This window comes from Pseudochaenichthys georgianus, chromosome 22 (assembly GCF_902827115.2).
Source record: "Pseudochaenichthys georgianus chromosome 22, fPseGeo1.2, whole genome shotgun sequence".
Classification (NCBI taxonomy): domain Eukaryota; kingdom Metazoa; phylum Chordata; class Actinopteri; order Perciformes; family Channichthyidae; genus Pseudochaenichthys; species Pseudochaenichthys georgianus.
Genome location: NC_047524.1, coordinates 23,074,921 through 23,088,666, shown reverse-complemented (window position 1 = coordinate 23,088,666; position 13,746 = coordinate 23,074,921). Strand labels below are relative to the sequence as shown.

Below are 13,746 nucleotides of genomic sequence, written 5' to 3'. Positions count from 1 at the left end.
TGCAGCATGATGATGCACGGCCCCATGTTGCAAGGATCTGTACACAATTCCTGGAGGCTGAAAATATCCCAGTTCTTTCATGGCCAGCATACTCACCGGACATGTCACCCATTGAGCATGTTTGGGATGCTCTGGATCGGCGTATACGACAGCGTGTTCCAGTTCCTGCCAATATCCAGCAACTTCGCACAGCCATTGAAGAGGAGTGGACCAACATTCCACAGGCCACAATCAACAACCTGATCAACTCTATGCGAAGGAGATGTGTTGCACTGCGTGAGGCAAATGGTGGTCACACTAGATACTGACTGGTTTTCGGACCCCCCCAGACCCCCCCAATAAAGCAAAACTGCACGTTTCAGAGTGGCCTTTTATTGTGGCCAGCCTAAGGCACACCTGTGCAATAATCATGCTGTCTAATCAGCATCTTGATATGCCAGAGAGAAATGGGTATTTTGTGTATATAGAAAATGTTTTAGATCTTTGAGTTCATCTCATGAAAAATGGGAGCAAAAACAAAAGTGTTGCATTTATATTTTTGTTCAGTGCAGTACAAGGTGGTTACTACTGTATGTATAAGATGGAAAGATAAAGATATCATTGGTGACATTGGCAGCTACCAATGTTCTGAAGAGGGATTTTCCAACGAAATACATAAATCATTGTCAGCATATTGGAATTAGTATATGTGTGATTTGGTGAAAGAGAAACATCTTGTAGTTCAATTGAAATTCCTTGGGGAACTTTTTTGTAACTACTCTTGCCAATGCTTTTTTTTGCGAAGATTGGGAACAGATTATATGTTTTCTTTTACATTTTCATTATTTAAAAACATATTAAACAAATCAGTGTTGAAATCTTCATACAAAGCAAAACCACATGGATCCAGACCAAAAGGGTAAGAAACATTTTAAAATAATCCTAATATGATCATGAACAGTTGCCCAATGTCTTGCTTCCTGTTGGGCCCACCTGAGGAAGCACTGGAGTTTCCTGAACCCATATTTAGCCAAAGATGTTGTACTTAGCGTTCTCATAAAACATAAGGGTGATTAATGGTCATTTGTAGACAAACACAACGTTTAGTATGGGCTAAATGAACTCACCTCACCAAGTCAGTCATACAGGAGCCAACCACCATCACATCAAACCTCTCTTCAGTCATGATCTGATTAGGAAACAAATTGGTGTTATTAATAAAGTAACAACACTCATTTCCAGACATAACATATTGTAAATAATCTTCATTTAAATTCTCAACATTTGTCCAGCCTTTCCTATCAAATATTTTGAGAAACAAGGACAAAATCTAAAGCACAGCAGACTCCTTGGGGGCATATCAGGCAAAATATGTAAACTAGTTTCCCCACCAGCCTCCAAACAAAAATCACTTGATATTCTTTATCTCCCACATTAGCATGAGCTTGACTGAAATGAGAAAGAAGGTAAAAATAGAGCATTCATCGCTGGCTGAGTTGGATAGGTTCCAATCTTATTGGGGGTGGAATGGAGGGGTATTTCAATGCTACACCATGTGAATGCACCGCAGCCCAGCGAATTCTATAATTAATTCAATCCCTGGCTTGTATCTGAGCTAATGCTAGTGTGTTAATCTCTTCAAATCTCTGCCTAGGCAGTGGAAGACTTGGAAAGCCTGGCCGCTGGCTGCAGGATGGCTCAATTCTATCTCCCACAACTCAAAGCATATTGTCTTCCTTGGGCAGGCATGAAAAGCTAACCTCCACATCTCCACTGCAGGAGAATATGTTATGAGATCTGCATTGTCCAACCACTTTAAATAGCACTGAACCATTTTAAAGTGGTCCATCTCTTCTTGAGTTCAAGGCAAAGTTATCATGGAGTTGACCAACCTGAATTAGTGTTCAGGTTGGTGCATCTAAATCAGGGGTGTCCAAACTTTTTTCTCCGAGGGCCAAATACAGAAAGATATACGAAGGGCTGGGTTTATTGCCTCATAAGTTAAGTTATAAGTGCCATCACTGTAGACAAAGTTAGCCAAATCAATCAAATATAGGTAAGTTCTTCTTGATACTTGAAAATGCTTTAAGAAAAAAAACAGCGTATACATCACAGCTCTCCAGAGGGTTTCATTTATTTTGTTAGCAGCTCATTCCTTAAAACAGATAGATTTGTTTTGTAAATAAGATTTGTTTACAAATGTTTCCAACTTTAATTGATTGAATGTATTTGAAAGGTGGGCACGCCATGAATACCGTGATATATATGTTTACATATATATTTAAGTAGTACAATATATGACAAGTTTAATTTGTGGGCCATATTTCATTATACTATTTGAATCAGCTGGGGGCCGTTTCAAAATGGCCTGTGGGCCGCATTTGGCCCCCGGGACGTAGTTTGGACACCCCTGATCTAAATGAACATGAATGAATGACTGAAGAGTAAAGGTTCCCTATTGTGCTTTTTGGGGTTTTCCCTTTCCTGTAGTGTGTTATTTAGGTTTTAGTCATGGTTTTAGTGCATGTCAATGGTCTGCAAAGTCTAAAATCCCCCGATTGGACTCCTTTGTTCACTTTGTAACATAGTGATCACTATGCAAAACTCAAGCTTCTATTGGAAAGTGTTCCAACACATTGTGGGACATATCTAAGCGGTTGACCAATCACAACAGAGCTGGCCAGCTAACCAATCGGAGCAAGCTGGGCTCTGGTTTCAGACAGAGGGTGAAAAGAGGTGCTGCAGCACAGACAGTATGAGAAAAATAAAGAGCTTTTTGAATATTAAAGCATGGAGACATGTCATAGTGGAGGCACTAAATACAAATATGAACCTTAAAATGAAAAGAATATGTTCCTTTAAAGCTAATACTTTGGGAAATTAACTTATCAAAGCATGCTCTCAAAAGGCTGCAGTCATGTTTGAAACTACTTTGTCTAAAGTAGTTTCAAACATGAAAATACTTTAGACAAAGTAGGTTCCACACAATGGGTAAAACAATTAAGACTGAGTTATAATCAAAAACCCAGAGGAAAATAAAAAAAATATTGTTGGAACCATTTCAAAAACAACAAAAAACTACTTGTTTTGCCTATGTCTGCGCCGGCAGTCAATAAATTGAAAATTACTGTTATTACGATGGTACAGTAAGAGGATTTATGTTTTAAAATGCTTTTCAGAAGTTAAGAGAATGGCTATAATCACAGAAAAACATATTATTTGAACCCTATCCCACCAAACACAAACACGCTTTGTTTGCAAAAGCTCTTTTATATTATTCACAGTGTTGTAGTGGACTCTAAGGACATAATTCACCATTGTCTGTGGTTAAACACAAGCAATCATCTTGTGTGCCTTTTCTGTGATGTTTTACCTTCACACTAACACAGTAAGAGTGTGAAGTAAGTGTTAAGAGTAAAACATTTCAAATTATTTTCTGTCGTTTTAGCTACAGCATAAAATGTAAGAATATTCAAAAAACAACTGTTGAAGAATGTTGAACTGCTAAGACAACCCTCATGCCATCTAATCAGGTACTGAACATCACTAAAGATTGGGCGATAACCAACTAGGGCTAACAATAATAATTAAATATGATCATTGATGGTCTTTCAATGGAATCATATTATGAGGAAATTATATATCTGGATAACATGAAACACAACAACCTCATCTCCATGACCTAACAGCCGCATTTGACACGATCAACCATTCCATCCTCATCAACCGCCTCCAGTCTTCCATTGGCATTACCGGTACTGCCCTCTCCTGGTTTAAATCCTATCTCTCTGACAGACATCAATTCATCTCCATTAACAACTCCAAATCCCCCACAGCCCCCGTCAATCATGGCGTCCCTCAGGGTTCTGTACTTGGTCCCCTTCTGTTCATCATCTACATCCTCCCAATTGGACAAATCCTCCGTCAACACCAACTCCAGTTCCACTGTTATGCTGATGACACACAGCTCTACTTCTCAACAAAATCAATTTCTCCAACCACACACTCCCAGCTCAGCCCCTGCCTCACTGACATTAAAATGTGGATGCAAAACAATTTTCTAAAACTTAACTGTGACAAATCGGAACTTATAATCATTGGCCCACACTCACTTATCCGCTCAACCCAAGATTTTTCTCTTGCCATCGATGGCTCCATTGTCAACCCCTCCACTCACATCCGTAACCTTGGCATCATCCTTGACCCCGCCCTCACTTTCCTCCCTCACGTCAACCAGGTCACAAAAAAGGCTTTCTTCCATTTAAAGAACATCGCCCGCACCAGACCCTCCCTCTCATCGACCGCTGCTGAAACTCTGATCCATGCATTTATAACATCCCGACTGGATTACTGCAACAGCATGATTCATACTAAAACAACTTCAATATGTCCAAAACTCAGCTGCCCGCTTGCTCACCTCCACCCGACGCTCCGACCACATCACCCCTATCCTCCATGACCTCCACTGGCTCCCCATCAAACAACGCATTGACTTTAAAATATTACTTTTCACTTTCAAAGCCCTCAACAACCTTGCCCCCCCCCCTACCTCTGTGACCTCATCCGACGACACACCCCCACCCGTCGCCTCAGGTCTGCTGAAGCTAACCTACTGCAGCCCATCAGGACAAAGCTCCGGACCTGGGGTGACAGGGCCTTCGCAGCAGCCTCCCCCACGTCATATCCGCCAACACTCTCACATCATTCAAACAATCCCTCAAAACTCACCTTTTCACTCTTGCCTTCAACTCCTAATCAACTAACCCCTTGCCCTTATTCCACCTAGCTTAGCACTTTCTACTTTTGTTGTTATTTTGTTTTACTTACTTGAAAGCGCTTTGAGCACCAGGAAAAGTGCTTTATAAATGTAATGTATTATTATTATAATAGCAAGCACATTCTTTCGAAAATCCAATGTATAATATTTTGAGAGAATATAATTTAAAGATTGCAGTTTTATTTTGTCAGAACGTGTAAGGTCCATATAGAACCCACATTTGAGTTAAAACAGGAGTTTGCAGGATTTTCTTCATCGTCCACTCCATGCAGGAGTGGACGATGTTATACTGCAAAGGGGAATTCCCTAGTGTAAATAAATTATAATATTTCTTGTGTAGCTGTTTTGATCTCAAATACTTTTTTATAATAGTCATCTTTATTTTTTATTATTTATAAGTTAGATCTGTTTAACTTGTACAAGACAAAGGTGTCTTTTCACACATTGAATGATTTTCAGCCTGAGGTGTTTTGATGGGCAAACACAGTCATCTAGAATTCACAGAACAGTCTTTTTTTTAGTTTTGTGACTTTGCTTTTTTTTGTAGCTGATCCTGGAACTTGATGAGTTTTCTCAACTCATCAAGGAAGATTATATCCTTCAGTGTATCACAACCATTCAAAATCAACACATAGGCTATACATTGTTTTTACTGAATACAATGAAAAACTGTGGCTTACATGAGATGTTGTGGAGTACAAGTATAAAGTTATATAGAATGACAATACCACGTAACGTACCTGGAATTTGTACTCAAGGACAGTAGAGTAAATGCACTTAGTTACATTACACCACTTTGCTTATTATGTTGTGCATATACATTATTTCTGTGCAGGCTCTGTTAAAGATAAGCGTGACAATCACGACTATTTTACAGTACAATTAGAAATATTAAGATTATTTTAAAGCACCTACATTACGTGTGTGTTCAACTCTGGAATTAGATGAAGACTGAGTGGGATATCGCCAAGAAGGGATGATGATCCATGCAGATTAATTAGAATATATAATGTATATTATAATATAAACTTGTGCAGAAATTACCTTTCATTCAAATGTGCTCTTTGCTTCTTGCAGAGTTGAGAACTGAACACAACACCCCACAACAGAAAAGAGACGGTCAAAGTGCATAATGACAGCTGGGAACATTATAGCTATTGCCTGGCCCAATATTGTCACTTTATTAGTGCATGCGCATTTTGTGTCGTCTAGAATGTATTACGTATAAATATGGAAAACCAAAAATAGTAAATGAGTTATATGTTACCGCAGAATTTGGCATACGGAGTAAAAACACTCATTTTTTCAACAGGCATTATAACAGACGGCTAAGTGGGGGGCAATCAAAAGGACCCTAACAACATGTACCGGAAATGTTAAGTGCATGAAGTAAACATTGGAGTTAATGCTTAAATGATCTGACTTCCAGCTCTTTCAGGTACTCTTACCTACACCGCATGTTGTATCAACATTAACAATAATAGATAGATTATTTTTTTAGAGAAAGCTCGTTGTTCAAAGTGTAGCAAACTGAAGTTCCGTTCTGTGGTAAGCTAACAAGCTAACGATAGCAAACTTACGAACATATACACTGACATAAAATGTAGAGTACAGACTACTATCCCCCGAGATACTGAGTGTACTAGTTTACCACAACCAACGTGTACAACATAAGCTTGATACTAACTCTATTGTATTTGTATTTTGTCATTCATTGTGGCCTGTCTACATTATAGTGAGGGAAAAGGGGTTGGTAGTGTCATAGCTAACATTGTACAATGGCCCTAAACGTTACTTTGGTTTTGTCTAACACCCAGGAGTTGAATAAACATCTGCCTATTTTGAGCTAGAAAGTTACAAATCAGAAAATAACAGGAAGCTGTTTCTGACTTGCATACAAACATTCCCTTGACACCCGGATATGACAGCTGAACAGATGTTGAATAATGTTATATAATGTCTTTTGACACTGTCATGTAATGTGTGTGCTGTTGTTGTTTACCTGATTTGTGTTATACTTAATCTTCATTTAATTCTCACAATATTTTATTCCATTCTATTTCTATGTAAATACTGCTATATTTTACTATATTTTTTATTATATTTGTTATTATTATTATAGTTTTCTTAAATAGTTCTATCTGTGTTTTTTAATTTTTGTTTTACTTTTATGTATGCACCATGACATCAATTAAAATGCCTTGTGTGTGTCAACTTACCTGGTAATAAACCGGTTCTGATTCAAGAAGAATACAAATGAAAATGACAATGTATGTGGTGTACATTCGCTCATGTCATTTGAATCTCCAGTACAAATACATGCTTGTTCCTAGTAAAATGCTGTTTCTATAAATAACATAAAAGCTTTTCTGTATATTGTATCTCCACAGACTCATCACTCAGAGCGGATACAATGAACGACATCTCCCCTGAGGTGGCCCTTCACAGGATCTCCCCTGAGCTGCGGCCCTTGCTGTGCAGCGTTGTGAGGAACGGCCGCGTGGGACTGGACTCCACGAACTGCCTCCGAGTCACAGACCTCAAAACTGGGTGAGAAACGCTTTTGAAGTTCGTCATGTGGAACTCAGCGGTTCCATTAGTACATGTTTCTCTGCAGTGATTTGGCCTTTGAATTATATGAGAAAGATTGGTGGAATATAGGGGAAACCCTGTAAGCATGATATTATATTTGTGTAGTATTTGTATACACATAATGAGTCAAGACTACAGTGTGCCCAGTCAGAACTATAGTGGAGTTTGGATATTGGAGTAACTGGTACTTGCAGTATTTTTGCTAAATAGTAAGTCGTTTTTGCAACCTTAAGCACTGCAGGCACTGTTCCATCGAGTTCCATTATATTGGAGAGAAGCAGACATTTCTACAGACAATAGCTCCAACGCTCAACAATTTACAAGAACAAATTATCTAGATAAATAGCACTACAAGTCTGAGGAGGACAACATATGTATTTTTATTTTTGGGAGAACTGTCCCTTTAAGTACAAATGACAGGCTAATGTCAAATATACAAATCCTTGTTGTGTGAGTCAAAAGGCCTCAAAGTGACAGAGTAGTGATTTGGTGTCAGAAAGACAACACTATGAAGTGTGCAGAATTAGGTTTAATCAGTGTTAGTCATTACATTTACTCAAGTACCATACTATTTTGAAATAACAGTACTTTCCTTCCCTGCTACATTATACTTCCACTCAATACATTTTCATGTAACATGTATATTCCAATATAAAAAACACATGATATACTTACTGTATGATAAGATATGGTACTGCACAATAAATGCACCTGTTTAAAATAATAAATAATGTTTATGTATTAAAAACAGGTTAATATAGTAGCCTACTTTATAATAACGTGAAAAAAAGCCATTGTGCATAGTGAGTACTTTTAAAGACCATAGTATTTGTACTTTTCTTTAAGTCAAAAAGAATCTCTTCCACCTCTGGGTTGAATTGATCATCAACCTTTCTGATTCTCACTGTATTGTGTTCTCAGGCTAGTAGACTGAACATGTATTTGGTTGTTTCCATGTTCAGATGTATATCTCTGACCCCCGGTCCCTGCTGTGATCGCTTCAAACTTCACATCCCCTACGCTGGAGAAACGCTTAAATGTAAGTCAATGACTCGTCTCCTAACAGTTGAGTGTCAGTTTGAAGAGTCAATAACATTGATTGGGTCTTACGTTGATGAGTTGTTGTAGTTTGGCAACACTTTTTTGGAAGCAAATGAAACAAATATGATTAGGAACCATTGCTTTGCCTTATCACTTCACCAAGAAGCAGTCAACTAAGCTAGGGCTCAGCCAAGGCTTGAATCAGGCTTGTCTGTTCATCTGTATTTTAATGTATTCCTAGATTGATTTGTTTTGTTGCTGATTGAACAATTCAAACAACGACTGCAAAAGTCCATTTTGATTAAATTAATTTTTTTGTGCACTAAATTGTAAGTGCCCACACAATTTCAATTTGCAGGCTTCCCTCTTTGCTCATGTTAGTTAATCAGTCGCCTACAACAATGGGTCTGCACTAAAAAAAGAAACATTTGTGCTAAATAAATGTAATTTCAGCTGAATAATAACAACACATATTCAGGACACTTCAGGGGAACCTTCTGTTCCTTTCCTGTAGTGTGTCATATAGGTTTATGTGCATGTTAATGGTCTGCAAAGGCTAACATCTCAAATGTATGAAAATAAATGGGCACGTTTTAAAAAACTAATACGGAACAGAGGCTTAATGAAAACAGCGGACATAGTCTGGCAGGTATTTTGGTCGACTATTAACATGTTGACAATTAAAATACCCTGTACACATTGGCAGGACTGTAACACAATGCATGATTAACCAAACAGCACCATTGGAATGTTTTGTAATTTAAGTTTTAAAGGCGAGACCAAAAGCACCCACAGGAATTCCTTCAGTGCGAAAACAAGACGAACATTTGTTGTGATTAAGGAGGTGTTCAATCAGTGAGAGGAGGGCAGTAAACATGCTGTCGTTGATGCAACTGAACCTTTACTGGAAGGGTCTCCCCCTTCTGAATCACTCCCCACATCACAGACTCTCCTGTGTGAGCATGCGCTCAGTGATTATAAACATGACTCAAAAGCTCCATGAGATAACTGTCAAAGTGACTCAACAGATGCGTACAAGGCTTGTTAAATACCCAGTTATCAAAATGAATGCATCCATTATTTTACACATTTTCATTCAACAGAGCTCAAGGCAGGGTCTTTCACCCATGTTGTCACCCACTTCCAAGATACAGTAGCCTTGCCATACATGTTGAAGTGTTTTATTTTGAAACACCTCGAGTTCAGTCAAATGTTCTGTCAATGTCTTATCAAGTTCATCTCAGCTTCCCAGTTGAATCGAATGTTTTTCCCAGGATCTTGTCATTGTTAAGCTTTTCTTTATGTAAACAAATACATTACATTACATGTCACTCGTTAGACGCTTTTATCCAAAGCGACTCACATACTCAACACTGTGGGCAATCCCCACAGGAGCAAGTGTCTTGCCCAGGGACACAACGACATGCTGACTGCAGTGGGGTTTGAACCTGTGCCCCCCTGATCCCAACACCTGCGCACAACTCACTGCACCACACGCCTCCCATCATTCTTTTAAGCTTAAATATTGATTTAAGAATTCCCCATGAAAGCATTCAGCATACATGCCAGACAATTCCATTAATTCCATAACATTTCTGTTTTTGACGATGACAATTATTGTTGGCGCCGCACGGATTGGCAGCCTGTTACAGCCGCTCCTTCTCACTAAACTAAGTAGTTTCCTTATATTTACTTTTGCAAATGTCCCCTCTGTGGGACGGGAAAAAAAGTATTCTGATTATTTCTAGACAGGGGGTTTTGTGCTTCAGTTTATGTACAGGTCTCATTATTTAATATAAATAAAGTTATGCCCTACTGTACAACGTTCAGTTAATGGTCTGCGGTTAAGGAACTTTATGAGTTGATCATTTCAAAGAGGTTATCTGTATGAAGTCCTGTTGGGCTGTCTATAAACGTTGGTCAACATGTGGCTCTGCTTAAAGGGGGAAAACCCTCCTCTCGCAAGGGGAAGTACGCTTTGCTTATTTAGCAAATTTAGCAAAAACGATTTTGACCTATGTGGAGATGTTGTAGCTAGACTCGAGGAATATGTGGACATAAGGCTGAGGAATGCACATAAATCATTTTAAAATACTCCTTATCCTGGGATGTAGCCGTGTAATCTTCCCTACCCTTACCCTTAAAGTAATACAACCTACCATGTACAAAATATAGTTAGAAAAGGAGTCTTAAAGCCTTTGCACCTGGCAAAACAACAACGGAGAACAGGGCACTGGCATGCGACATGTCTGCAGCTGGTGTACTAGTTGCTGTGCCTTCCTGTGCTTTAGCCTGAGGAAGAACGTTTGTTTAATCAAGGATGCAGAGCCGCAGGTCGGTGTCTGCCAGTCTATGGACCTGCGTGCAAAATCCAAGGCACACTCTATTAATGCAGGCCCCTTCCACTTCACCACCGCGGCTGGTTCTGCAACAATTCCTGGTCTTTGTTGTTGTACACTTGACTCCCTCCTGACCTGAATAAAATGCCTGGCTGAAACAGAAGTAAGACTTTAAGAAGGCACATTCTGCAGTGACTAGACTGCACTTTTCATGGCTGTATGAACAAAGCAATATTTGAAAGCCTTTGTAACCTGTAAAGGTTGTACTTCCATGAGCCCCATTTCCCTCTGGAACCGGGCCAGTACATCTCTGACTGGCTGCCAGTGGTTGGTAACGGATCTACAGCACATCCTCTCGTCTCCTTGTTTGACTCTTCTCTGCTGGAAAAAAAAACATTTCCATATGTCTAAGTTCGCCTCCTCTTGCGGCCTCAGGAACGGCAAAGAAAAGCAGAACAGACAGTCTTGCAGCACACAAAATAGAATTGTGTAACATTATATCAGAACATTGTGAACCAGCACAAGCAATGAGTTATGCGATCACATTATAACAGTGTTGTCCCTGCCTCAGCGGCAGCCATTTCCTGTCTGTTTTTCCCTAAAGGGGTTTCTTTTCCTTATAGTATTTTGCCACTTGTTTGTTTCAAATGTGGATACATAAATTAAAACCAAACGTACTACTACGTAATGTGTGCTTTATTAAAACTACATATGCAATGATTTACACAAAACACCTTGTTACAACTCAAAGAATATAAAAATGTTCTTTGTAGAACCCAATGGATGGGTTCAATGGTACTTGACCACTTAGACTGTGGATATCTCATTTACTAATTTACCTAAACAATTTCCTAACTTCAGATAAATAAAGTATTTGTCAATCTAGATATGATCCAGATAAAAGCCCCACAGATGTTTCCAGCCAAAAGCCTCTTTCTACAAGGTGTATGTAATGCAATGGGTTTTCCAATGGGCCCAGGCTGAAGAACCCTATGTTCTAGAAATCAGGGCAGAATCACATTTAGGCTCACAAAACATCAAACCGCTCCCACTGCACTTTTTCTTTTCTAGCAATAGGATCAAATGAATCTCCATTTCCTAAAACGACACATAGTAACGTGGATTGCCAACTTTTTCATTAATGAATAACACTGTTGTATTGTTTTGGTCTGAGTAAGACACCCAGTTAATTGTTAAGATCACTTAAAACATTCTGGTCATTTTATAGTACACAATATTAATGAATATTGTCCATGTTATTCGTCCATAAGGTAATCCAATGTTGTTTTCTTTTCCCAGGGGACATTATATTCAATGCACAGTTTCCAGAATTGCCTCCAGATTTTATTTTCGGAGAAGATGCTGAGTTTCTTCCGGAGCCTTCAGAACTGCCAGTGAGTATCTCCACTCATGAGAATCCATTGTTGTGGACTTGAATATGTACATGTATTGCATGTGGTTTATTTTACAGTGAGTATGCTTTATTTGATTACCCTGTTGCACAAGAAAACAACACGGTTTGTTTTTGTTCTATTTTTCCACTTTGCTAAAGCCAGACCTTTTTCAATGTTCCTTTTTTGACCACATTGCATGGTTCTCCTATGCGCTCCTAAATGTCAGACAGATGTGTCACATTTCAGATCAGGCCTTCAGCAGTGGCGCATGCACCCTTTGTAATAGCAAACGAGCCACCATGGGTGTGCACTGCTAAATGGAAATGTTGCCTTTCATTATGCCATGCCGTAAACTCTGTTTTGACTTACTGGTTATCTGCAAATCTGATTATCTCCGTCAAGTCGTGATTCAATAGCAAGCTAGCCCAAACAGGATAAAGGGGCTGTATTAGTTTGCTTAGAACATGTTTGTCAAGCTACCCTGTAATAAAGCCTATAGATTACCCAGCACTTGGACGATTGGTATTAATAACAGATCATTAAAAACATTAGGAGGTTCATGATAGCTAGACTTCCAGGAAATGTACCTCTTGTTGTTTTTAATGTTTCAAGACGTAAATGTTGACTTTAACCAGATAAGAGTATCAGATAATGATATCTTGACTAATTGCACGTCTAGTTTCAGAACTGGTTTTCAAGGACTGATTGCATCAGTGCTGGCGAGGTGTGGTTTTAATGTTTGTGGAGTATTACAATCTGCAGCAAAACAAAAAAGGGGTTGTTACATCACTAAACGTTCCAGAAAACCTGTATGTATGCATTAACCACGATTAATATTCCGCCCATAAATAATTATTTTAAATGTTCAGATCTTGCCACATATTTTTCAAAGTAAGATATGTCTTGTTAATATATTCTCACCTTTTTCAGAGGTACTCTGGTTTAGGTCTTAGGTCTGTAGCCAACAAGTAACATACAACAAACCAGAAAGGTGTAGAATAAGTAACTCAAAATGTTCGTACCAGAACAAAAGCTCTAATATTTGTTGTATGCCCTTCCCTATCAGGCTTTGTGGTTCCTCTCAAGACTTATACTCCATTTTGAAGCAAATATAGCAACAACAGAAAAAGCTTTTAGCTACAGTATCAGAAGTTACGTATGCATGCAACCTTATCTTTGAATCTTTCTGCAATGTCTGTGAATAGCAACTACTGTATGTTTAAGGTCAGGGACAGGTATTGGTTATGGCAAGTATAATATTGCTTAGATATAATTAAGGTTAAACAACCAAAACACTTAGTTAAGGTAAGGGGAAATTGTAGTCAGGGTTAATAAACAGGCAAAAGCTCATTCTAACTCTGTGGCTGACTAGAATTTCAATGCCTTGCATGACATTCAAGCCATTTTTTCATAACTCTGGAAAACATCCAAACTAAATCCACCAGAGGTTCACTTTCCCCCACGTATCACCCAACGGGAGAGGGTCCCACTTACTGGAACTACTCTGTTTGGTTTAGGTGCATGAGTTGAGAAATGACGTGCTTCATTAATGAGTCAAAACGTCCAAGTCCAAGTTGCTTTCTTCTTCTTTGGATATTAGTTTTCTCCAATGCCCACTCACTCG

General features: G+C 38.8%; 2 protein-coding genes across 5 annotated transcripts in view; one reads left to right on the top strand and one right to left on the bottom strand.

Moving 5' to 3' along the window:
• rbks (ribokinase) overlaps positions 1-5,886 on the bottom strand; it is a 58,456-nt gene extending 52,570 nt beyond the window's left edge. The window contains exons 1-2 of one of the 2 annotated variants that reach the window (XM_034111345.1): positions 5,801-5,886; positions 1,107-1,168 (exon numbers count right to left, since the gene is read on the bottom strand). In XM_034111345.1, coding sequence (XP_033967236.1) covers positions 1,107-1,165 — 59 coding nt within the window. In that variant the 5' untranslated portion in view covers positions 1,166-1,168; positions 5,801-5,886. Of the gene's footprint in view, positions 1-1,106; positions 1,169-5,671; positions 5,771-5,800 lie in introns of those variants that run through there. The other variant, XM_034111346.1, reaches the window with a different exon arrangement.
• The window catches only part of babam2 (BRISC and BRCA1 A complex member 2), a 109,988-nt gene that overhangs the window by 6,864 nt on the left and 89,378 nt on the right, over positions 1-13,746 (top strand). The window contains exons 1-4 of one of the 3 annotated variants that reach the window (XM_034111343.2): positions 6,086-6,194; positions 7,147-7,306; positions 8,311-8,387; positions 12,028-12,122. In XM_034111343.2, the coding sequence (XP_033967234.1) occupies positions 7,170-7,306; positions 8,311-8,387; positions 12,028-12,122 (309 nt within the window). In that variant the 5' untranslated portion in view covers positions 6,086-6,194; positions 7,147-7,169. The other 2 variants (XM_034111344.2, XM_034111342.2) reach the window with 2 other exon arrangements.